General features: G+C 52.1%; 1 protein-coding gene across 9 annotated transcripts in view; it reads right to left on the reverse strand.

Annotated features, from left to right (window-relative positions):
• The window catches only part of EFR3B (EFR3 homolog B), a 103887-nt gene that overhangs the window by 21591 nt on the left and 55926 nt on the right, over window positions 1-26370 (reverse strand). For all 9 annotated transcript variants that reach the window (XM_059728252.1, XM_019483784.2, XM_019483787.2 and 6 more), the window contains 8 exons: window positions 25931-26052; window positions 21577-21726; window positions 20933-21067; window positions 19447-19525; window positions 13893-14028; window positions 12661-12822; window positions 4648-4759; window positions 924-975 (listed from right to left, as the gene is read on the reverse strand). In XM_059728252.1, the coding sequence (XP_059584235.1) occupies window positions 924-975; window positions 4648-4759; window positions 12661-12822; window positions 13893-14028; window positions 19447-19525; window positions 20933-21067; window positions 21577-21726; window positions 25931-26052 (948 nt within the window). The remainder of the gene's footprint in view (window positions 1-923; window positions 976-4647; window positions 4760-12660; window positions 12823-13892; window positions 14029-19446; window positions 19526-20932; window positions 21068-21576; window positions 21727-25930; window positions 26053-26370) is intronic.

The raw sequence follows: 26370 nt of genomic DNA on the forward strand, positions 1-26370 counted from the left end.
GCTCTGAAATGACCCCCACTCCCGATGAGGAAAGCACCGAATGAATGCCGGGGAACTCAATCACCTGCGGAGGCATCACGTTAAGGGAGGGAGCTCTGGGGCGCTGGCTTCTGCACGGCCCCGAAGCGGCTGGCTTATGGGGGGCTACGGGAACCGGACAGAAAATGGGCCACAAGTGCTACCATATTGTTTGGATCAGAAGCCGACCTTGTTTTTTCCATCCAAAAAGAGCCTACTGACCCATATGTAAGGTCAACCTATAATAAGGCTCCTAATGCCCTTGGCTTTTTCCCTTGCAGTCATTTTGCTGGGCAATAAAAGCACCATCTCTAATTTATTTTTTTTTCAAGGTAGCTTCTATCTTTTAGTCTTTTCCGTGCACTTAAGCTTCGGGCTCCTTCCCTTGTTTCTTCTGTGGGACTTAAGAGTCATAAACTCGTAGAAAAGGAGGGTTGAAGGGACCGCAGGAGGTCACGTCTAGTCCAACCCCCTGCTCCAAGCAGGACCAGCCCCAATTATATCCCCAACTTGGGAAGGGCAAGAGCAGGGTGAGGTTGTTTGTAATTCCTGACTTCTATTCAGGCTGGTTTTTTCCCTAAAACTGAACCTGGGTTAAATTGCATGTGGGGTCGACTTATAATCAGAAAAATACAGCATGCGACCGGGGAGGGGAGAGTCTGTTCCAGCGTGCAGGCCTGGGCAGTCATGAGGAGACCCAGCCTGGAGGAGCAAGAGGGGCTGTGAATACCCTACGCCTACACCACTGCCATGTGCTCCTCAGTGCCCATGCAAGCCCCAAGCAATGCAGCCAGGGAGGTATCGGCTGTCTGGGGGCGCACAACTTGGCTGCACTTTTGCTGTCGATCTGCTCCCATGGCTTCACGCCGCTAGTACCGCGTGTGCACGGCAGAATGCGACCCTACCTGAAGGAGGGATTTCAGCAGCATTATCTGAGTCAGGCGGTTCCTGTTCTCTCTGCAAGGGACAGAAAATCGGTGTAAGGCCTGGCCGAAAACATGGTTATCTCTTTTTCCTGGAAACACACAGCTAGAGAGATCGAAGGAAGCGTCCCCCACCCAGGGCCAGCACAGGGTTGATTCCTCTGGGACAGTCACTAGTGTCTGCCCCCGGCTGCCTTTCAAATGACTCCAGAAATACTTCATTCAGGACTCGTGGTAGAGGAGATATCTTTTATTAGACCAACTTGATTTTCTGAGGAAAAAAATTAGACCTAGATTTTTGCAAAAAAAAAAATTGTTAATTGCCAGCTTTAAGGGTGTTTGCACCCGAAAGTTTGCAATTAAAGATTTTTTTTTTTTGCAAAACTCTAGTAGGTCTTATAAAAGAGATCACCTCTACCATGAGTCCTGAATGCTTTCTCCTCTGGCCCAATATGGCTACAACCTGGAAACCTGACGCTCCAGAAATACTTGGCATTTTCAGCATTGCTCCAGTCTTGCTCCTAGCTCTCTCTCTTGGTACCACCAAAAATAATCCTTCTCTGGCCCAGAGTGGTCATACCCTCCCAAAAGAGCTGCAGGCTGATATCCTGCTGTCCCCTTTAATGACTGCAGGGATGTGCTATATACGGAGCCTGGGCCTGATTCGGGTATCTCACCATGGATGGGTGCAACACCATTGACCTCCGTGGGATGACTCTAGCCTTTCACTCGTGCCAAGTCATTCGTCTCTATGTTGTAATTACTCCCAAACTAGGATTTGGATTTAGTGTATAGGACCAGGTAGATATCTGTATCCATGTCATGGTAAGTAAGAGAGGTCTGGAGGTGTCCCCTGAATTTTAATTCAGCCCTTCCTCAAAGACAGAGTTGAAGGGAGGGCAGCTGCCATGTAGAAGCACAGAAAATGAGGGTTGAAGGGAGCTCAGGAGGTCACATCTAGTGCAACCCCTGCTCCAAGCAGGACCAGCCCCAACTGCATCATCCCAGCCAAGGCTTGGTCTACCCGGGTCTTCAAGACCTGCCCGAGGAGAAAGCAGCCGGCTGATGTCGTGGCTCCGACATCCCAGTCCCCAGAAAGGAAAAGAAGCAGCTTTCCCCTGTATAAAGAGGCAACAGGCCCGATGCTGGGATCGCAGCGACCGAAGACGGAGGATGCTCTGCTGAACTGAACAGGCCTGATCCTGTTCTCATGCTGATGTAAATCAGGAGTGATGCTACTCAAGTCACCGCAGTGCCACTGGTGTTAGGGAAACCAGAACGGGGTAAACCCAGCTCGGCACATTCAAGTCCCAGCACTGGCTCGGCAGGGTTGTTATAATCTAGCCCTGATCTCTTTGCCTATTATCTCTTCTCTTTGAAACCATTAAGAGCAGCTTCTCCGCTGTTCCCAACCTCCTTAGCCCATTATGGGGTGGGTTCCCCCTTTGCCTCCTCCGTGAAGCTCGAAATAGCATCCTTCTATTCACTGCAGATAAAAGCTTTTTTTGCACCAGCTAATCAGGGCCCTGAGTGCTGCCGTCCGCGACGCTGCATTAGCACAAATAGGTCAGCGCCCCGCAAAGGTCACGCTGTCGGCTGCACTACAGGTCCTCTATTCCCGCTTGCCCGGTGAAATGTAACGGTAGAGGCGCCGGCTGCTTTCAGAGCCTCTCGCTTTCTTCAGATGAGCCCCTTCTAATTAAGCAGCTGGATGAAGTAGAAGCAGAGGTGTATTGTCTGGAAACAATCAGGCTGGCTATGCAGACGCTGCGGAGGGCAGCTGGGAAGCGTGCCCTGCATTTATGTTCGTAGGGTGAGGATCCAAGCTCCTGCCCGTGCTGCTGCCAGGCTGTCTCGGGCATCCTGCGAGACGTGAGCTATGGGCCGCTCTCAGGCAGCTCCGATGCCTCATTTCCAGGAGCTGGCAGGAGCAGGGCCTGCTTTGGGGTGCACTGAGGTGCCGAGGATGCTCCTGGAAAGAGCCCTGCAGTCACTTGCGGAGGAGAGCAGAGTGCTCCCCTGTTTCAAAGTCTTGGCTTACCCTCTCCAGACAGAGGTTGCTCCCTTGGTAGCCGAAACGGGATTATTGCAACCCACAATACTGGTCTCTCTCCAGGGCATGGTGCAAGCTAAATTCTGCCTCTCTGAGTTAAGCAAAAGCCAGGCACATCCATCTGAGCCTGGACTTTGGTCCAGGGAGTGCATGCCGTGTGCCCGTCATCCGTCCTCTCACCCCATCCCCTGTGAATCCGGGGTAAAGTGAATATATTCTGATCAAAAAAGTTTTTCATAGATTCAGCGTATAAGTCAACCCACGTTTTATAATGCCCCATTTGAAAAACATGCCATGTACGGTAAGTGGCAGGAAGAACTGAGAACGAACAATCGCCGCCATGACTGTTTCCGATGGCGATCACGCTAACTACCGCAGGCTGCAGGTAGGCTTAATTGGATAGCCTGGGGTAATTAAGTTCATTCGGTCTTTGTTAAAATAGCGCCGAATCACGAGTCTAAAACAGTAATGTGAGATGATTAAAGAGAATCGTTGCACTTTCACGCAAAGGGGGATAAACAGCGGTCCGTTCATAACGGATGTGATTATAGTATCTAATTCATGTAATTAGTGCACCCGCGCCCCAAGCCTCATGCGTTCAAACTATCGTTAATTTATTGCACACTTAATTGTAACAGGAACACAACTTGAATGTTGGTGGCCGTCCTTTGATAGTTTCAAAGATGAACAAACTTTGAAACACAATTTTTTCCATTTCAAAGTACTGATACGGTGTGTAAGTCGAGGTGGAAATTTAAGGGGAAATATTTTGGCTTCAAACTTTGACTTTTACACCGTGAAATATGGTAACAGGACATTGCGCTGAGATTTAAGAGGTAAAGAAAATCCAGGTACCAGATATCACTAGAATAAGAACAGGTCAGCACAGGATTAGCATTTGGACTGGCTGGGAAACAGGTAACCGGGGAACGTATAAAAAAAAGATGATTTAGGACATCTTGTCTTAAATTTAGGACACATGTCCCCTCTGTCACCCATCCTGATCTCCTGGCCAACTGGGAATAAAGCTAAGCTGGTTGTACTCACCATGTCTCCCTACTCAAACCCTATTGCAGTAGGAGCTGACCGCACCTTGACAGCTATTCCTGCCCTGCACCACCATCTCTCTTTGAGGCATGGGTCTCCCCAGATTTTTCTTGCCCCTCGAGCTTATTCTTCCACTGAGGCAGGGATCCCTGCCTTGGAGAGATCCACTTTCCTGGCAGTAAGGGACCCTGCCACCCCCCAGGGCTCACTCAGGCCTCAGGTAGGACTGTCCCAGCTGTGGGGGTCACCTCACCAGTAGCAACTGGACTGAGCTCCAGCAGCTCGTGTTAGAGATGTCCCTGATGGGCACCATCTCCAACCAGCCAGGGCTGGATTTGAACCAGTGACCAGAGGAGAAAAGCTCTGTATCAGCAGGAGATTTTCTACTTGTCCCAGGAACTCAGAGGACAAATCCTAAGAGCCGGTGATCTCAAAACCTGGTTCTGGATAGGGGAAAATAACCCCCCGCTGCTGGCGCATTCTCCTTGGCAGCAGGGGACATTTCCCCATCCACGCCAGGGCAACTCCCAAGCCAGCTCCCAGCGTGTTACACGACAAAGGTGCAGGAGACAGAGGGGGAGAAAGGAAGGGAAAGTTTGTCCTCACCCAGCTTTCCCGGTGTCCAGAGCGTGATGCAGAGAAGGCAGCGGGACTTTGCTCATGATGAAGAGCATGACCTCGGACCGCTGGTAGGTGGGCAGGGTGCTGGCAAAGGTACCTGGGAAGACAGACAAGACAGACTCAGAGCGTGCAAGACAGTCTAGGCCCAGCAGGAATACAGAGCAGAGAGCTCGTGTCTGCATGAGCATACGTGTCCTGGCCAAATCCTGCTCTCCAAAATCTGCCTTGAGGCCAGTTAGTCTATAAGGTGTAACTCTGCCCTAACACAGCTACCTACCTCTTTCTGCTTAAACCGCAGACCCTAGACTAGCACCCAGGAGGCTAATACCACCACCGTTTGCTCCCCCATGCATGGCGGGTCGTCCAGACCACAAGAAACCCCAAATCCAGATATGCCCCCACAACACACAAGAGTGGGACAGCCCTTCTCTAGTCCACTTCTGTGCACTGAGACAAAGCCAAGTCAGCCCAGACCCCCCCTGGCAGACATGTATCTCACCTGTCCCTAAGCACCTCCCATGAAGGAGATGTTATAGCCTCCCCAGGCAAGGGGGTCCAGGGTTTCACTCTCTTGTAGAAGCAGGGTTCATCTCATCTCCAGTCTAAACCGTCCTACCAGTCCCCCCCAAAAATGCCTCCGCTATCCCCCTTGCTCTCCAAACCATGGGTTCTCCTGGCTCTTTGCTGCTGCCGGAGAGGACTGAAATCCTGAGTCGTGAAACTCGGGCCAGATCTTACCCCACTTGGTAAGCACCTAAGTGGATTTAGGTACCTAAATGCAATACTATTTCTCCCTGCTTGAGGTAAGGCAAAAGGCATCCTGCACGTTGCTGTGTGTGACTCAGCCTCACAGCTCAAATGATGGTGTGTTGGACACTAATGTTTATACAGGGAGTGGAGAGGATGGGCCAGGCTCACACTTGGGTGGTGGAGTCTGTAGGGCAGAGGCGGGCAATTATTTCGGGCGGAGGGCTGCTTACCAAGTTTTGGCAAGTTGTTGAGGGCCTCATTTCCCTCTCTCATACTAGGCAGGGACTTCTGGTTGGGGGGGCGGGGCTGGGCAGGCCTTGCTGCTGGGTCCTGCCACCAGCTTTCCCTGGGTCTTACTGCCTCTGTCTCCTGTCATCTTTGACAGGTAGCCAGGAGCAAATAAATACTAATTTTCTAAATTTTTTAGGGGCCCCACAGACCAGATAGAATGGCCTGCTGGGCCGGATCCAGCCTCCAGCTGTATTTTGCCTACCCCTGCTGTAGGGTGTAATCCAAGCTATTGAGATAGAAAGATCCTCTGCTTTTCAGGTGCCAGAATGATGGACAAGATAGGCGGGAAGGACAGGCCCTCAGCTGTGGTGCTCCTGATAGAAACATGACTCACTTGAAGTCTCATTTGGAGCTTTAGTTGTCCTGGATTTGGGCTTTAGCTGGTTTGGAGAGCCCCAGGTGGGCTTTTCTCTCTGTACAGTCACTCCTGAATGACTTGGATGACTTTGCTTATAGGAAAGGAGCCTTGTTAACTGAAGGCAGCTGTGACTCCACCCCCAGATCTGAGATGGAAAAGGCCTGATAGAACATCTCAACTGTCCACTCATCTACTCCATCTCCCAACCTGGGCAGCATGATTCCCTTCAGCCTGTTTCCCCAGAATTTAGACTACCCCAATTCAAAACATCCCTGAAGAAGAATCCCACAGGGAGATGGGAGAAAGGTTGAATAGGTCCTCTCACCCCTCTGGCTGCCCATGCAGGAAGGATCCCTACAGGGAAAATGCCAGACTAGTCTCAGAAGCACTGGCTCATGGCTATTGTACAACAAAATTGCCCATTTTGCTCACCAGCTTTGGCAACAGCTCCAACTCAGCCAGGCTCTCTACCAGGCTCACTGGGCCGATGAACCCCCTCTACAACCTCCCCGCTGGATCCCAGGGCTCCCCTTACATCTCCCCTTCACTTGGCCCTACAACCAGGGTCTTTGTCCTCAAGTGTGAGAAGAGACGGACCCCAAATCTTAGGGGAGCCTATTCCAGGCTCTGTTGCTTAAACATCTTCCCATTGTCCCTCCCACCTACAGACACGTATCCCTCAGCAAGGGAGGAGGGCAACCCAAAAGGGTTTGGATCTGCCAAGGGTTGGCTCCTTGTTGACAGACGGTGAGTCCCAGCATAGCTCTTCATCCCCCCAGACAGTCTCTTCCTCCTCCAGAGACTTCCCACGCTAACCCTGGTGTCTCTGTTCCTCAAAGCCTTGGTCTCCCTCCCTAAGACGACAACCTAACCCAGCAGCAGAAGGCCATTCTCAGTCGCCAGGCCTCTGATTACTGCTCAGCTTAGGGGTCCCTGTGACCTAGGACAGACAGGTTCCTTCCCCTATACATTTCCCTCTTTCCTATCTGGACCCCTGGAGACAAAGTGAAGTTATTCTGGCATGAAACAAGGCTGCAGCACTGAACTAGAACAGCCGGGCATTGTACACTATGCCCAGGGCCCTATTATTAGCTTATGCCCTTGCCTTTCCCTCCCCAAATCCAGCTGCAGAACTGAAGTCCTCGATGCTGTTCTCACGGGACACAAAGCTTCAGGAAAGTCTCAACCTTAGCTCCAAATCCCTTCAAAATCAGACTCAGAGAACAGGCTTCATTCAGGGATTTTTGAAGTCACACTGCCCTCTGCTGACATTTCGCTCTCCGGGGAAGATGCTATAACAGGGGAGCACTGCCATTCCTGCTGCATCCAAGTTGATCTAAGAGCTTGGAGCAATGACCTGGAAATGACTGATTTCCCCCGATGAGCAGCCCTGGGAGGGGTACCTCTCAGACAGACGGGGCTGCCCAAGCGGCTGTCATGTGCAGTCTAAGCAGGATCCAGACTTCTCCCCCAGTATCAATTTCCGGCAGGAAGGCAGATCAGCCCTCCGGGAAACTTGCTGACAAGACGTCAGCGAAATAAATAAATGCTGGGAGGAAGAACTGGGTTACGGTTATGAGAAAGCACATGTCTGCAGTTTCTGTAGAGCCAGTTCATACACTGCAGTGAAAAATCAATCGGCTGCAACGTGGGGCAGTGGCATGGATGGAGTTTGGGTTTAAAGATGTTGTCAGGATTTATTTCTCTTGATAGGGAGAGAGATAAAATGCTAACGGCCGGATCCTCAGCAGAAAGCACAGAATCGTAGGGCCTTGTTACACGGTGACTCAAGGTGGCTTCTGGAGCGCTTAACCCCTGGGCTAGCTACATGTTAACACCTTTAAGTGGCTTAAAGCACTCGTTATTCTGCTTAACGTTACCCCACTCCAAGGCAGGATTATCTCCAATCCACCTAATTTTGCTCCTGTTTTATTAACTTGTGGCCACTCTCCACAGCTTTTCCACCCAAGCTGAAGTCCGCCAGCATCCCAGGAGGCAGCAGGCCTACTGTGTCTCCTGCTGCTGCTTGCTTTGGCTGGCTCCGGTCCTGGCAGAAGCAGAGCCAGATACGTCCGAATGACACAGTTGCCCACCCTGCTTGGATCCAGCTGGCTCTGCTCCCAGTGGGGAGCAAAGCCGAGTCCAAACAGCAGCGGAGACACAGTTCCCTCCCCACTCAGACCTGGCTGGCTCTGCTCCCAGCAGGCGCAGAGCCAGTCAGATCAGTGGCAAGAAGCACCACGGCTTCCAGGAGCTGGGGCTGCAGCACTCGCTGAGCCCTGAGGGAGCAGGAAGCCTGTTCTGCCCCTAGCTCCTTGTCCAGCCCCTGCTCACCAAGCCTCTAGAGGCAAACCAGAGCTGTGCAGGTGAGGGACAATCAGAGCAGGTGTTTTACCTTAGTGTATGACTGCTCCACTAAGCCGACTAGCACTAAGCCGATTAACATTTGTTCAGCTTACAGCATAAGGTCTGACATGCCCAAAGAGAAGTCGGGCTGGAAGGGACCTTCAGAGGTCACATCCAGTCCAGCCTCCTGTCTGAGGCAGGATCTGCCCTATCCAAATCATCCCAGACAAATCCACAAGATAAATGCTTAGTAAAACTACCATCAACCCCAACACAACACAAGACAATCCTGCCACAGGGAGGGCAGGGGGACCACGGCAGCCAACGTCATGCTGCTGCAAAGGTTGATAATATATACTTGAGAAATTCTGGGTAGAAGGTCATGCCCCCTGCTACAGAGGGAGGCAAACTTCCCCCCAGTCTGTACCAATCTGACCAGGGGGGGAAATTTCTTCCGGACCCCAAATGCAGCATCGGTCTGACCCTGAGCAAAGGGGCAAGAGCCTCCAGCCAGGACCCTCCAGGGTTGAGACCCAGCAGGAGCACTGGCACAGCCCAGTCCCCATGCCCAGCCTGGGCTTCAGCCAAAACCCAGTGCCTCTGAGGGAGGTTTAAAACCCCCTGACACATGGAGCAGAAACAAGGGGAGGGGGCAACCAACAAAGTCCAGAAACCTGGGAAACCCCCATAGCAAAACACAGGCATCGCTGCACCTAGATCATCCCCGCCCAGTGGCAGCTCAACCGCTTCTTGAACATAAATCAGTGCAGCCCTTTTGAAGGCAACTGAGTTACTTCTGTTCACACCAGTTGAGGAACTGGCCCCTGAAGGTGTTTTAAGGGAGCTCCGACAGGCTCCGCTTTCAGTTGCTGCAGCACATAACAATCCTTTGGTTATACACCGCAGATGTTATTCTCCCCCAGAGCCAGGTCCTATTACCACACTTGTCCCCACCAAGCCTGATCCCAAGCCCGGTCACTCTCTCTACAACCCTTGTATCACTACCGCGTTGGCACTGAATGGGACTGCAGATCACAAGTTAGTAGACACAGCTGCAAGGAACATGCTTCTTCCATGGGTCCCACAGCAGGAGACAAAGACCAGACTCCATTCCACCTATTAGACCTCAAAGGGCTCTGCCACATGTATAAATGAAAGCTGGATAGAAACCAGCTATAAAGTTGTTTCACATTTTCAAGTACTAACTTTGAAGCTAGTCGGCTCTTTTTATAGCTGGACAGCCATTTTTATGGAATTATAATTACTCTGCATGTGTTGCTGGTCTAAATTTATTCCTCAATTCACCAGTTAATTCTTTGACAATTACTTTGCACATGTGGCCAATCAACGTTTACTGTGATTCACCAGTTAATTGCAGGATAATTACTTTGTACATGTGGCCAGTCAAAATGTATTGCACAGTTCACCACTTAATAGCATGATAATTATTTTGTACATGTGGCTGGTCAAAATTTATTCCGCCACTCACCAGTTAATTGCGTGATAAATACTTTGTACATGTGGCCGGTCAACAGTTATTCTGCAATTCACTAATGAATTGTGCGATAATTACCTTTTACATGTGGCCAGTTTAAATTTATTGCACGATTCACCAGTTAATTGCACGATAATTACTTTGAACCTGTGGCCAGCCTAAATTTACTGCACGGTTCACCAGTTAATCATGCAATATATGTACATGGTAGGGGCTTGAGTGGACGTAGCTACCCAAGTTCCATTGTGTTCTGCCATGCTTGGAGTCCCTGAAAGTAGATGACTGCATGCGCTTGTGTAACACGCCTTCATCTCACTCTTACAACTGAGCCGCCCACAAGCAGTGAGGAAGAGCAGGACCCGCCTGCCCTTTGTATCAGCTGCTTTTCAGGGACTCACACAGGATGAGAACAGATCACGTGTAGGCAGCCCGATGCGTCAACAGGAATCTTGCTGCTGACTTTCAAACAGGCTTTGGTTTGAGCCTCTGACACATCAGGCTGCAATTCTGTTTTCTTGCTGCTTCCAAAGCCATTCATTAGAATCTCCTTCTTACCAGAGAAATCCAGGGCAGCCTAAGGGCCAAAAGGGGAGCACATAAAAAGTGGAAACAGGGTGAGATCACTAAAGATGAATATACCTCCTCTGCTCGTGCTTGTAGGGAGGCAGTTAGGCGGGCCAAAGCTACCATGGAGCTGAGGATGGCAACCCAAGTAAAAGACAACAAGAAATTGTTTTTTAGATATATTGGGAGTAAAAGGAAAGCCCAGGGAGGAATAGGACCACTGCTAAATGGGCAGAAACAATTGGTGACGGACAGGGGGGACAAGGCTGAACTCCTCAACGAGTTCTTTGCCTCAGTGCTCCTAAGTGAGGGGCACGACAAGTCTCTCACTGGGGTTGTGGAGAGGCAGCAGCAAGGCGCCAGACTGCCATGCGTAGACCCTGAGGTGGTGCAGAGTCACTTGGAAGAACTGGATGCCTTTAAGTCGGCAGGCCCGGATGGGCTCCATCCGAGGGTGCTGAAGGCACTGGCCGACATCATTGCAGAGCCACTGGCGGGAATATTCGAATGCTCGTGGCGCACGGGCCAAGTCCCAGAGGACTGGAAAAGGGCCAACGTGGTCCCCATTTTCAAAAAGGGGAGGAAGGAGGACCCGGGCAACTATAGGCCAGTCAGTCTCACCTCCATCCTTGGTAAAGTATTTGAAAAAATTATCAAGGCTCACATTTGTGAGAGCCCGGCAGGACAAATTATGCTGAGGGGAAACCAGCATGGGTTTGTGGCGGGCAGATCGTGCCTGACCAATCTAGTCTCTTTCTATGACCAGGTTACGAAACGCCTGGACACACGAGGAGGGGTGGATGTCGTATACCTGGACTTCAGGAAGGCCTTCGATACGGTATCCCACCCCATACTGGTGAACAAGTTAAGAGGCTGTGACTGGGATGACTGCACAGTCCGGTGGGTGGCGAATTGGCTAGAGGGTCGCACCCAGAGAGTCGTGGTGGATGGGTCGGTCTCGACCTGGAAGGGTGTGGGCAGTGGGGTCCCGCAGGGTTCGGTCCTTGGACCGATACTCTTTAATGTCTTCATCAGCGACTTGGACGTGGGAGTGAAATGTACTCTGTCCAAGTTTGCAGATGACACAAAGCTATGGGGAGAAGTGGACACGCCGGAGGGCAGGGAACAGCTGCAGGCAGACCTGGACAGGTTGGACAAGTGGGCAGAAAACAACAGGATGCAGTTCAACAAGGAGAAATGCAAAGTGCTGCACCTAGGGAGGAAAAATGTCCAGCACATTTACTGCCTAGGGAATGACCTGCTGGGTGGCACAGAGGTGGAAAGGGATCTTGGAGTCCTAGTGGACTCCAAGATGAACATGAGCCGGCAGTGTGACGAAGCCATCAGAAAAGCCAATGGCACTTTATCGTGCATCAGCAGATGCATGACGAATAGGTCCAGGGAGGTGATACTTCCCCTCTATCGGGCGCTGGTCAGACCGCAGTTGGAGTACTGCGTCCAGTTCTGGGTGCCGCACTTCAAGAAGGATGCGGAGAACCTGGAGAGGGTCCAGAGAAGGGCAACTCGTATGGTCAAGGGCCTGCAGACCAAGCCCTACGAGGAGAGACTAGAGAAACTGGACCTTTTCAGCCTCCGCAAGAGAAGGTTGAGAGGAGACCTTGTGGCTGCCTATAAGTTCATCACAGGGGCACAGAAGGGAATTGGTGAGGATTTATTCACCAAGGCGCCCCCGGGGGTTACAAGAAATAATGGCCACAAGCTAGCAGAGAGCAGATTTAGACTGGACATTAGGAAGAACTTCTTCCCAGTTCGAGTGGCCAAGGTCTGGAACGGGCTCCCAAGGGAGGTGGTGCTCTCCCCTGCCCTGGGGGTCTTCAAGAGGAGGTTAGATGAGCATCTAGCTGGGGTCATCTAGACCCAGCACTCTTTCCTGCTTATGCAGGGGGTCGGACTCGATAATCTATTGAGGTCCCTTCCAACCCTAACATCTATGAATCTATGAATCTATGAGGGGTGGGAATGAAGCCCATCAGCTCCCAGTCTTAGGCCTAGGGCAGAGCAGAAGCAGAATTTGCCCCTCCATGCGGTGCGGGATCTGGACTATCCCCTGATGTTTGAACAACTAAACAGCACTCATCCAAACCAACCCACAGGAGAGCAAACAACCGAGTCCATGTCTCAGCCTCAGAAGAGCAGCCCCCAGCCTGCCCCCCACAGTCTGCAGCCCACCTACCAATGGTCTTGATGACGGCCTCCTGGAACATCCTCTCCTCGTGCTCCTTGATGATCTTGGTCCCGATGCTGATGGCACAGTCATAGCTGCCCGTCAGCTCGTAGTCGATGCTCAGCCGGAGCTGCCTCAGCAGGGTGTTGAAGACCTCCAGCACTGTTGGTCCTAGGAGACGCAATGGGCATGAGAGAAGGCATTAGGGTTTCCAATCCTTAAATCCCAGCACCTGAACCATTCATGCTTCTCTTGGGACAGAGGGGTCAGACAGAAAAGCATCTCAGGTGCGTGGTGGCCCCTGCTTTTTAGACCTCTCCAGAGACGCGTAGCAATGTCTCCATAGTACAATATTAAAGCCATGAACAGAACCCAGGAGGCATGGAACCGAGCTCCCTGCTATGAGGACCAGACAGCAGGTGTGTCTACACGCCTAACCTTAATGCACCTTTGCTTAGGGTGCATGAAAGAGATTTAGGCACGCATATACATGTGGGCACGCTAATGCACATTAAGGTGCATTAAATTTAGGCACGAATAGCAAAGTCACATTAGCACGTATGTAGACGCACTAATGCGCATTAACGCAGTATGTATCAATGGACACACAGCGTTAATGCGCATTACCATATCTACACATACGCTCATGCGGCTTAGCTATTCGCACCTAAATTTGATACCTGCTTTATCCAAGTGTCAAATTCAGGCTCACATAGCCTAAAATTGCCATTTCTAAGGTGCATTAAGGGTGTGCATGTGTAGACACCTGCCCTTAACGTGCCTTAAAAATGGCAATTTTAGGCTAAGCCTGCTTAAAAGAGTCATGTGTAGACGTGCCGAGTACTTCTAATCCTATGGTGTTCAACATCAGGGCTCAGCGCTAAAGAGAGACCCAAAGGAGAGAGAGTCACGGGGTTGTGGGACTGGAAGGGGCCTCTCAAGCTATCAGATCCTGCTTCCAGCACAGAGGCAAACCTGCCTGACCCCAGCCGTGCCTATTCTGACCTCACCACACCCCACAGGCGCAGAGTGCCTGATAAAAAAGCCCTCTTTGTATCTGGCCAGAGGGAGGAGACCATGTGATCCTATTGAGATGGAGAATAAAATGGGGAAACACTGAAGTTGTCTTCAAAGATGTTTCCTCTTGCTTCCCTGCCAGACAGACAGACACAGAGTCTCTGGCTAAAGAGATCCCCCTTCTCTTCCCATACAGCGGATGGCCGCCCAGCCCTTGTGCTTACCCACGGATCCGGAAGCTGCAATGACGGCTGCCTCCGAGAGGACCTCCACGATCCCCGCGCGCACGGTGGCTGCGCTCTTGCTGTTGGCATCCAGATGTCCCAGGAGCTGCTGGATCACAAGGTGGGAGTGCTGAGGCTGCGGGAGAGAGCAGAACGGCGTTAGCTGGGGAGGGACACATGTCAAACACCATCTAGGTCCACCACGTTGTGTCTAGAGCCAGGGAAGCCTGGACCCATTCCCACCCCAAAAAAAGACTGGCAGCTGCAAGCTCCAGCGGGGCTCAAGAAGCCTTGCAGCTGGCAGCTGGCTGATGGCACAAGCAGGGCCGGTCCTCACGACTTTGCCACCCAGCCTCCAAAATCTAGAATTAGCCTTCCCACATGCATGCAGGGGGGCTGAAACCAGGTGGCCCCGGAGGTCCCTTCCAGTCTGAAGTTCCCAGAGCCAACCACGCCGACTAAACCAAAGCCGCTGATCAATCATTAATCACTTGTAGTCGCACTGGCCCCTCGAATTATGCTGCCTGCTTTGTCCATATTGCACACCAGCCCTGGGCAGGGGCTGCAGGAGAGTCCAGCTTGCTGTCTCACCATGTGGCATCGGGGAGGAGGGTGGTGGAGCTCACAGGGCGGCGGTTGCTTCAGCACAGATCCTCTCTTGACCATGCAGGGAGCTGCCGTCCACAAGGAAGACCAGCGGCAGTGAAATGTGGGCCTTTGCTTGTGGACTTTCCCATGCAAAGCCAACTTCCAGCCTATGCCATACACTACTGAAGCCAGCAAGGCAGCGCAGAGGGGTGGGGTAAAGAGAAGAGGAGTCTGGGAAGAATCTGCCCCTCAAAGTGGCAAATCCAATGAGCACTGAGATGAGTTCAGACAAGAGGAAAAACTTTCTCACTAGGAGGGTGGTGAAGCACTGGAACGGGTTACCCAAAGAGGTGTTGGGTCTCCATCTTTGGAGGTTTTGAAGATCCGGGTAGACAAAGCCTTGTCTGGGATGATGTAGTTGGGGCTGGTCCTGCTTGGAGCAGGGGGTTGGACTCGATGTGACCTCCTACAGTCTGTGCGAACGTGACTGTAAGGGTGGAGGGGGCAGAGGCCCTTCAGACCAACTTCATGGGGGATAACCCCCTGCCCCAATGGGGTTTTCTCCAAACACAATCTAAAGCCTCTTGGCCTCAGGCAGAGGGTTGGACTAGATGACTTCTGGAGGCCCCTTCCAGCCCATCTCCTCTCTGACTCTGAGGGCTTGGGTTACAAATCTGACCTAATGCACTAGTTTCCAGACATCCTGGACCGAACAGATCACATTCAACCCTCGGACTCTCATGGACTGCCGCGCAGCCTCAGAGCTATGCCTTTCATCAGGAACACGAGACTGGAAAGGGGACTCCCGGACCATCGAGTCCAGCTGCCTGCATGCATCCACAGACAGCCATCTATCCAAGGAAGCCCCCAAATCCCCACCACAGACCCTCATGCACAGCTACAAGGCCCAAAACCAAATATACCCTGAAACACGTTACAGGTAAAAGCAGTGGAGGACGAGGACACTGCCAATATGATGACAGGGAGCATATTGCCCTGCCACTATGGTGACATCTGACTGTTAATTAGCTGGAAATGAAGGTAGGGCAGAGATCCTGGTGCTATCCAAACACCAACTGTGAAGCATTTTCCATGGCCTGGAGAAATTTGTGGAGATATGGAGAATAATCCCTTCCCAGACAAGAAGTTGGGAGCTGGGACCAGCCACTAGATGGAGATGCAATCACGCCGTGTGCTCCAGTGCACTTAGGAGTGCGAACACCCAGGACTGTAGTGTAAGGAACAGTTCTGCCCAGGCAGAGGGATGCACTACAGCCCCACGCAGGCCTTTTGCAACTCCAATTAATGTATTTGTAGATACAGGATGGAAAGGCATCCAGAACGAATGCTGCCGTTCCAAAAGCAGGGTGTTTGGAGTCACAGACTGGAGACACTCCTAGCGGGGAAGCAATTTAGAGATAAAAGAGAACGGTCATCCTTAATCCTGGGGGTTTCTGAAAGGACGTGCTGGATTGGCCTGGGGTTTTGTCGCCAGTTGTACCGTCTTCAAATGGATCCTGCTGCCTTATTCACGGCCAGGGTGTAGGATTTATATAGCCATAATCTAAACCTTTTTAGCAGGCATACCACAAATTAGCTCCACACCCTCCCCAAGTGCCACTCTGCTTCCCTTCCCCTGCCCAATCTGCTGCTTTGCTCTCTGTCTGATCTGCTGCTCTGCTTTCTGCTCCCTGCCGTGGGATGGGACAGGACAGAGCCAACACAGACTGTCCCCTCCTCAATCTGCCACATGCCACACACAGAGGCTGGCAAGACACAGGTTGGCCACCCCGATCTAAGTAGAGGGGGTTTCATGAGGTTCACCGAGACAAACGCGGCAAGAAGACGTTTGAGGATTTTTTTTCCATTGGGCCGTTACTTGCTGGGCAGGCAGGAAAGGGCGAGGGAGTGAAATAATGAAACAGCAAGAGATTGACCCGTCTAGTCATGCTGGCCAAACTGTGCAAAGAAGAAGAGGGTAAAACACCAACAGGACCGGTGCAAAGTAAACTGGCTAGGAGTCAGGTAGAGAGGGAACAGCCATAATGGTCAGCAAGAAAGACTATAGATTATAATAATATTGTACCATGTCATATGGTAGCTATATAATGAGAAAATGTATTTCCTTTGGGACTCATGGAAAGAAATCAAAGCCACGCTTCCAAGTCCTTTAGGATTTCTAAACCCCTGTTTAGCCAAAACTAAACTTGGGGCCTGCGGCAGCACTACCAGATGGTTGATAATCATTGTATCGGTACAGCAAATGCAGCCCTTGCCCAATATAAGTGAGATGACTACAGAAGCAGTCAAAATGTGATAATTCAGGAGAATCATAGAAGCAGAGAAAATCATAGAAAATGAGGGTGAGAAGGGACCTCGTCCAACCCCTGCTCCAAGCAGGACCAGCCCCAACTACATCATCCCAGCCAAGGCTTTGTCTACCTGGGGCTTCAAAACCTCCAAGGATGGAGACGCCATCACCTTGCTAGGTAACCCATCCCAAAGCTTCACCACCTTCCTCATGAGAAAGTTTTTCCTAATATCCAATTTAAACATCCCTTGCTGCAACTTGAGGCCATTGCTCCTTGTCCTGTCACCTGAATCCAAAGAGTGGATTCATTCTCCATTTGCATGAAAAGGCTTGTCCTCAGCCAGTGCTTGCCTTAGGCTAGCACTCCAACGTCGGCCGACTTGGAGATCTCCAAATGGTGTGGGCTTGCTTGGAGGCATGTTACATGTGGCTTTGGATCTGGGTTTAGATCCAAGAGGAGTGTGTGCCCACAGAAGACAGAGATCCCGAAGCAGCGCTCAACGGAGGCACTGAAGTTCTCCGAGATGCTCCAAATCTCTTAGCAAGACGTTCCTATCTAAAAGGCATGCACAATTTTCATCTCGCTCTACTTTCCATCTTTCCTAAAGGAATCACAGAACCATACAAAATTAGGGCTGGGAGGGAGCTCCAGAGGTCACATTCAGTCCAACCCCCTGCCTGGGGCAGGATCAGCCCTGTGCAAACCAGCCCGGACAAACCCATCATCTAAACTCTTCATAAAACTACCGTCAACCCTGACACAAGACGAGACATCATACTTGAACCTGCCACAGGGAAAGCAGCAACTGGCCTGATCCTGAGCATAGGGGCAAGACCCTCTAACCTGGACCCTCTGGCTTTGGTCCCAGCAGGAGCATTGGCACAGTCCCCATCCCCAGCCTGGGCTGCAGCTCGTACCCAGCGCCTCTGGGAGAGGCTTAAAACCCGCCTGACCCATGGAGCAGAAATGTGGGGAGGGGGCAACCAGCAAAACCAAAGGAGCCTTGGAAAACCCCATAGCAGAGCACAGGCATCACTGCACCTAGACCAACCCTACCCAGTGTCTTCCCGCCCGCTCCTTGAACACCTCCTTGGAAGCTTTCAAGAGCAGGTTGGACGGACACTTGGCTGCGATGGGTTAGTCAGGGATGCTCCTGCCTTGGGCAGGGGGCTGGACTAGATGACCTGGGGTCCCTCCTACCCTGCTTTCCTATGATCCTGTTCCACCTGCCTTCCTACTGAGACAGCGAGTCCTGCCTGATTTTAAAGGCAGCCATCTGGAAAGGCGCAGCTCTTCCCCGGAGTCAACGGCTCCCTTCGGGGCACTGGGAGGCACGTTGCTGTTCCACCAAACGCAACAGGGCTCGGCAAGCGGATGAGGGATTGCTCCCCAAGCCAGCACCTGCCACGCTCCTCAGTGCCGTGGGGCTTTGCAGGCTCACAGCAGACAACTGTTAGTCCTGGCTCTATTCCAGATGGGCTGATTGCACAAGGCTGTCTCAACGCCTCCCCGAAGCGTCAGTTCTGCGCAAGCCTCTCCTGCATGCCCCAGCTTCACGGCTATGGTAGATTTGCAACGCGACCGTCTCCTGGTTTCAGTAGCCAAGGGCCATTCGGCTCCAATGCATGGAAGGGTTGTCTGTGCCGGTGGATACGCGCTGCAGCAAACTGGAAAGCACCTGGGCCTCGGCTCTGGCCAGTTCAGGGCAAAGCGCAGTAATCTCTGATTCCCCTAAAGCACAAGGTCCAGAACCAGCACCGGATTCAACAGCCAGCATCAGGCCACTGGTGACTCTGACTCTATCTAGCAGTGATGCACATGCACACACATACACACACATATGCACACTCACACACATGCACAGACGCACACTCATGCATCCACAGGCACACCCACACAAGCACACACATGCATGCATACGAATACATGCACGCACGCACACTCATGCATGCACATGCATGCATGCACACACGCACTATCTTTATTTCATACAGCCCTGGGCACACACACATAATTGTGATTTCATGAGGAGAGCAACGTGTGCGCGCACACACACAAACATGCACATACACATGCATGCACGCACATACACTCAACACACACACTATCTCTCTATTTCATACAGCCCTGGGCATACACTCACATAATCGTGATTGCGTGAGAAGGAGAATGATGTGCACACACTCGCACAAACAAACATGCACACACAAGCACACACTCTCTCTCTCTCTCTCTCTCCATTTTATACAGCCCTGAGCACACTCGCATAATCTTGATTTCTTGAGAAGGACAGCGATGTGTGCCCATGCACACCTACACACACATACTATCCATTTCACAGGACCAGTGCTACACACTTGTGAAGTTCTGATTCCACCTAGCAGAGGAGAACGATGTGTGCATGCACACATACACACACACGCATGCACACACACACCCCCTACTCATTTCATACAGCCACTAGCACACACTTGCATAGTTGTGATTTCATGAAAAGAAGAGTGAGGTGCAGCACACAAATGCACACACACATACACAACTACACATGCACACTAGTGATTTCACAGGGCCAGTGCTACACGCTTGTGAAGGTCTGATTCCACCCAGCAGCGAACGATGCACATGCACACACCCCCTCGCAGCCGGCAGCTCACCTGGATAGAGTACATGATGATCTTAAAGCAGCGAACGGCAAAGATCTTGGGCTCCCAGAGCGAGTGGTTGTCCAGGTGGCTTGCGGGAAGGGAAAGAAAAGAGCAGTGAGCTGAGCTGTCCCACAGCCTAATAGATGTGCTGCTTGGGGGGAAAAGGGGGCAGAAAAGGGTTGGCTATGAAGCAACTCTCTCTCTGGCATGCAGAAGATGGGGCAGCAGTTGGAGCGGGGAGGGAAGGAGGCAGAAGTGCAGACTCCCGTCTCCTAGGCAGGCAGAATCTGCAAAGAGAATGCAACCCATTCCCATGTACCAGGCACCCTAAATGCACAACACCCGAGGCAGTGTCCCAAATCCCCTAGGACACTGTCACCATCTCATTGCAGCCACAGATATAAGGAATGCATTAGAGGCTTTGGCAGAAGGCAGAAGGCCCCTTCCAGCCCTGTACTCCTTGGTCCTTGCACTGGGATTCAAGCAGACACACCGGGATCTGCCCGTCTCCTGGGCCAGACCCTGCCTGCTATCCCACAAGCCCAGACCTCACACTGATGTTTCTTACTCAAAGACACTTGGCATAAGTGCCTCCCTCTTGCAGACATCCTCCGTTATATAAAGGTTGGAACGAACTTTGAGGAAGCTCATAAAGAGACAGGCTTACAAGGCCAGATTGCATGTTTTTGCTGATGCAAACAAGACAGCGCTGACTTCGGTGCTTGACTGCCATCACACAAAGCAAGAGAAACCCCTTGCCCTAAGGAATAGCACTGCATCAAGAGTGGAAACCTGACTGATAACATCTGAGGCCATCCTAGTTAAAATTGTTATGCATTTAGCTAAGGAGGGGGGTCTTCTGGGTCAATCCCTGTCATTAGCATAGACTCCAATCAGGTTGTACATAGACACATGCCGTTAATATCTGCAAAGCTAGGAAGGTAAACCTGGGGGAAGTGAGGGATCGTGGACCTGACTGTTGGAAGACCTGAACAAGAACTTGGCATTCCCGGGGTCCAGCCCACACCGACCTCCTGGACACGACTATGTCTTTGCATTTTGCCTGGTCCGAATGCTAGTCACACTCCTGTTTAGCTTTCCAGTGAAGTGATGCTCTGGAGAAGAGACAGACACGCTCTCTCCTTATTCCAGGGCATTGCCTGGCAAAATAAGCTCCCTTTGTCCCAGTTTGGGGATAGAGGGCTTCCTTTCAATGGACAGCAGAAATGAGGCTCAGATCTCTCACTTCCTGCCATCTGAGTGCAAGGAGAATCGCTGCAACCTGGGAGCAGTACAGGGCACATGACACACAGCTGACTAGAGGTCAATCCAGCGTGCACACAGGGACGCTAGCTTGCTCGCGGCTGTATTCCCACTGCTCTTTGTCAACAAGAAAAGCTCTGGCTCTGGGGCAAGGGGGAGAGCGCACCATCCTGCCCTGGGCAGCCCATCCCAGGGTCCGGCAGATGGACAAAGAGCCGACGAGGCAACTCACATGAGAACCGGTTTGATCGCATTCTTGATGTTGCCGTAAGCCGCCCGCCCCAGCAGCTCCCGCAGGCACCTCTCCGCCAGCTCCGCCGGACTCTCCTTCTCCTTCTCCGTGGCTTGCAGAGGCGATGGGGAACGGCTACGAATGGGGACCAGAGAGAGCAAAGGGGTTGCTTTGTGATGTTTCCAAAGACTCGCAGCCCCTCGTCCATCCTGGGACACGGCTGCTAGATGGCCGCGTCCTTTTTTGCACAATGCACGGTTAACTTGTGCAACTCACTGCCCAGAGCAGCAGAAAGCGCCTGCCCCCAGACATGACAGCGGTCCTGCAAGGAGCCCCCCTAAACTGTAAAGGCTGTGAAGTGCTGTGAGTCTGGGGGGAGAGGACGCACGGCATGTTGTTTGCGGGTTACACCGCTGGGACCGGGCAACGGGGCTGATGGTTTCACCTTTGGTTTCCTGCAGGGCGCTGGGAATGGGACTTCACAAGCAATGGGAATGAGGAGCTCCTGTGCTGTATGCAACCCCTTTGGGCAAAGGGGATGGCCGCGCCGCCTGGAATCACATCTCTTCCATTTGCAGACTCGGTCCTGGGGGGATTTCAAGCGGGACTGCGCTATTAGAAGAGAAAAGCAAGGCTCCACCTACCTCTCGGCCTCCTCGGCGTGCTGCAGGTTGAAAAGCAACGAAGGCACGATCTTGTCCATGTGCTGCGGGTCCCAGATGTTGGCTTGGAGCTCATCATTAACAGTCTTCCTCACCACCCCCTGCAGCCCCTTGATCCCAGACATCCGGATCCTGGGGGAAAGGGTTACAGACAACAGGCATGAGGCTACGTGGCCGAGACAGCGCTCTCCATTCATCAGCGTGCCCAAGACCCCTGATTGCTCTTGGCAAAGCAGCAGATTGCCCCATAACCCCTCACATTTAGGGAGAGGTTGCCACCCAGCAGCTGGAGCAGGGGGACACCTGGGTCCTCACCCTAACTCTAAAAGCTGAACACGAACTAGAGGTGAAGTCAGGACCCTGGGCGTCTCTTCTCAGCCCTGAGAGATGGCTGATCGACCCGTGAAAACCAGACCCAAGCAGAAGGCTGTTCCTTATTTCTTTTGCATTCGTCAGACATTGCAAAGTTCCCTGAGAAGGGGAACAAAGCAGGGGTGGTTTGCCCTCCTCTGTAGCACGGCTTCTGCCTGGGATCTCTCGAGCATATATTAACAATTTTTGCAGCAACAGGACGTTCCTGCAAAGCCGTGGTCCCCCTGCTTTACCTATATCAGGTTCGGGTGTGATGTCTTATGTTGTGTCACGGTCAGCCGTGTAGTTTTGTTACGAGGTTGGGCAATGAATGTGTCCGGGCTGGTTTGCACAGGGCTGATCCTGCCTCAGGCAGGGGCTGGACTGGATGTGACCTCTGCAGCTCCCTGCCAGCCCCAGGGCTCTGGGTGTCTAAGATCCCACTCCTAGGCGGATCCCCTCCCCTGGAGGGTGAGTGGGAAGTTTAAGAGAGTAATTGGAGTTTCCAGGACCTCAGAAAAACACCCTGCAGTGTCCTGCCACTTTTAGCAAGACTGATTTCAATAGAGAGGCACTGGGCTAGCAACAGGTATTAACGTCAGTCATCAGGAGTAGCAAAGGTCTGATCTGCAGCTGGATTAAATCAGTGAACCCAGCAGGCACAGACTGATTTTTCAGACACCGAGACTCCAGCTCTGAATCACCACACAGAGGGTTTCAGGCATTTTCTTGACCTCCACGTGATAAAATGCCTTCCGCATTTCCTCTCCTACAACAGGTCCTGGAATAAGATAAGCGCCTTGCTCTTGAAAGGCAGAATGAAGAGAAAAGCTCTTTCTTTGTAATCAGTAACTGAGCAGCAGCTGGGGGATCTCACTTTTGCAGAAACCATATTTCTCCCATATCACGCACGCTCCAATTTCCAGCAGCTGGCTTTTGGGGGAAAGGTGAATATTGTGTATGATAAAATACCATATGCCAAACCCAGGGCTTGAAGACTCTTACCTGGCTTTAAAAAGGCAGCTAATAACCAGCCGTGCCACCAGAGAATAGCCATGTCCATCTGCACTAGCAATGAAGAGAGCAGCACAGAGTGCAGGACAGTTTAGGGGAGAGAAAGGAAGCTTTCTTGTGGTCCAAGGCAGGTCTCAATGCACCAGGGTTGGGATGAAAGGGTGAAGCCAAGGCAAGGGAGGAAAAATATACAACTGGCAACTGGGACCCTATTCCCTGAGGGCCATCTGTGTGTTTTCTCCCAGTTTCGTGGGCATTTGTTTCTCAGGGCTTGCAAGCTCGGAAGCTGAATAAGAGCCAGCGAGTTGGGAGTCTTAATGTACTCCTGGTAAAACAGAGGCAAGTCCTTCAAGCTGATGCATACTCTGGCTTGGCGTCCAGGCATCACCGAGGCTCAGATAGCTCCATAAGTCCTACAGGAGGCCACCCATGCCACTTATGGTTGGCCACCCCTCATCTAGGTGTGTCACTGAGGGTCCAGCATCTTCTACCACCACCTTAAAGCTTCAGGTGGCTGGGCAATTCAGTCCTAATGCCAAGCAGCAAACCCCATCAGCAGTTCACTGAAATCCCACCGCCTTTGCTGGCATCTGCAAGGTGGCATTGCACAAGTTGCTCCCCTTCCCCAATCCTGCCATTCAGCCTGCTCCCTCTCGAAGCCAGATCCAGGCAGGGACTATACAGCAAACGGGGGCTGGATGCTGCCCGATGCAATGAATCCAGTCTTGTCGCGAGGCTCGGGAGCTACTGTAGTGCTCTGGGAAGAGCTAGCCCAGGAGGGATGACCACAGGATCACAGACAAGCCAGGCTGCAGGGCCCTGAGGAGGTCATCTAGTCCAGCCCCCTGCTCAAGGCAGGATCAGTCCTGTCTGAACTATCCCACATAACTGCTTGTGCGAACAACTCTCTTGCACAGCTACCATGTGCAATGGCCCAAAACGCCCAAAACACCCTCATTTGCCCCTGGTAAATCAGGGGGACGAGGGCACTGCCAGTGTCCTGCCACTGTCAACAACCTGCTCCTAGCCCTGGGATTATGCATCATCAGAGCATGAGCTGCTCCCACGTTCGGGGCTCCTGAATGCTCACCTCCCATTAAGAGGAAAACAGCCTTAGCACATTAGCATTATAATGTTGCACTCTCTCTGGCCCAGCGCTGCGCATTATTCCCCAGCCTTTCAAGCCTTTTACCAATGTCGAGCTTCATTATGGGGTGAGGGGAAGCAATTAAACTGGATTGGCAGCATTTCTCCCCTCTCCTCCCCCCATAGACTCTCGTTATGAGCAGCAGGGTTGTTACTGAGCCTGAACCAGCAGGATCGCCGAATGCTTTGCAGAGGAGGGAGAAAGCAGGAATTGAGGGTGCTGGTTGTTTTCCAGGGCCCTGCTGACAGGATGGGCTTTGGCAGCAATAAACACTATTCATCCATCTGCATTATTCATAATTAATCCTTCTGGGGCACAAGCTCCCTTCACAGGCAAGCAAGTCACTCATTAGTACTTGAGCACTTTCCCCATGTGACCACCATCGAGTGAGGCACATTCGTACAAAACGCCAGTGCTGGGAAAGGTGACTGGAGGCTGCGATCAACCAGAGGCCAAGGTGAGCTTCATCCGACCTGGCCCATGTCCAAGACTCCTGTCTGAGGCTCCATTCACTCACTCATTTATCTTCTGGTGGCTCATAGCGCACTGTCCAAGATGGTGGATTTGTACCCAGTGGGCGCATATACACATGTGTTTACTCCGGCTCAAATTTACTCTGGTGTAAGCAACTCCAGAGTAAGGGTTTTTTGGGCAGGTGTCTACACATGCACTGATTGGGGGTCAAATTTGCACCCAGTTCCCTGCAGCCCTACAGCGGGCCCCTGCTGCCACTGGGGGGAGCACCAGGCTCCCCTTGGGTGCTAGCCCAGGGGCCAGCAGGGAGCACTGGGCCAGGAGACAGCTGTCTGCTGCTACTGGGGGTCTCCCAGTCTGACCCCCCATAACCGCGAAACTCAGGCTGGGAGATAAGGGTCCCCCAGGCCCCTGCTCCCCAATCATGACGGTGGAGCGGGGGCTGGTAGATAAGGACCTCCAAGTTTGGAGCTCCCTGCTGCTGGGACAAGGGTACATAGCCCCCGCCCAAGCTCCTGGGGCAGAGCCCACCCTGGCAGCAGGCAACTCCCCGGGGCAGGGACTATCTCCCACCCCTGGTGGACAGCTGACCGGAAGCAGGTTTGGCTCCGGGTCAGGCATGTACACAAGCGCTACGGTGTCATGACTAATCCCAAGGAAATTTGCTACTTGCATCTGCAGGTAGCAAATTTGCTTGGGATTAGGGAGGTTTGCTGCAAAGTGAGCACGTGCACGTGTAGACGCACGCACTTACTTCACAGTAAACTATGCTAATGCGAAGTTATGAGTCTCATGTAGATGCGCCCAGCGTACCCCATACATCAAAGGAACTGGGGCATGGCATTTGGAAGATATGGGGCGGGACAGATTAGCAAAGAAGTCTATTCCAAGGTGGCAGCAACTTCCAGGAGTTTGTCCACGGACGCTGTTACACTGACACATGCCGCGCTTACTGCAGAGTAGTTTATCCTGAATTTTGCTCTGAAGCATCAAAGAGCAGACACATGGCCAGGTAGCTGCCTGCAGCAGCTGCTGCTACAATGCTGAAGCAATCACCCTAGGAGGTGATAGAAATAGGGCAGACACATGCATGGTTCCCCCATGTGACTTTTGCTCGGGTATAAGCTTTCATTTTATGTGGGTCATCTTTACCCTGGAATACAGCAGCCTACATCAGTGTAAGGCCGTGCGATGCGTGTCCGCTGTGCAGCTACAGGGGTACCGCATATGCATTTATTCCATAGTAAACGTGCTGTGCATCTGTGCTGACAGGGACCCCGAGACCCCACGTCCCGCCCATGCATTTGCTCAACAAGGAGAAGGCTCAAGCGTTTTATCCCATTCACTCACTTGGTTCTGATCTCCGGGTCGTCATGGCTGGAGTGGCACATCTCACTGAAGCGGGACACGAAGAAGTCATAGCTCCGGTGGTAGGAGGGGGTGTCCTCCTCGATGTTCGCAAACTTCACGAACTAGAAGAGGGAGACGCACGAGACAAGAAGTTAACACAAGGAAAGGAAAGCAAAGGAGCCCTGTTGACCCTGGCTTTGGAAGCAGGCACCGTGAAGACCATTTTTCCATTGACAACCAAGAGCATCCCCAAGCGTGCCGTGATTTGGGCTGGAGGGCACTTTGGCCTCGGTAGCTCCAGCACCCGGAGAGATGACCTGAAGGTGCCTGCCCCAAACACACAGAGTGCTGCTCGATCCGAGGTAGGAATCCAACCCTGCAAAGCGAAGGTTAAAACAAGACTCAAAAACCCAGTAAATCCAGGAAGCCTCCCAGTAAAC

Source organism: Alligator mississippiensis, chromosome 1 (assembly GCF_030867095.1).
Source record: "Alligator mississippiensis isolate rAllMis1 chromosome 1, rAllMis1, whole genome shotgun sequence".
Lineage (NCBI taxonomy): Eukaryota > Metazoa > Chordata > Crocodylia > Alligatoridae > Alligator > Alligator mississippiensis.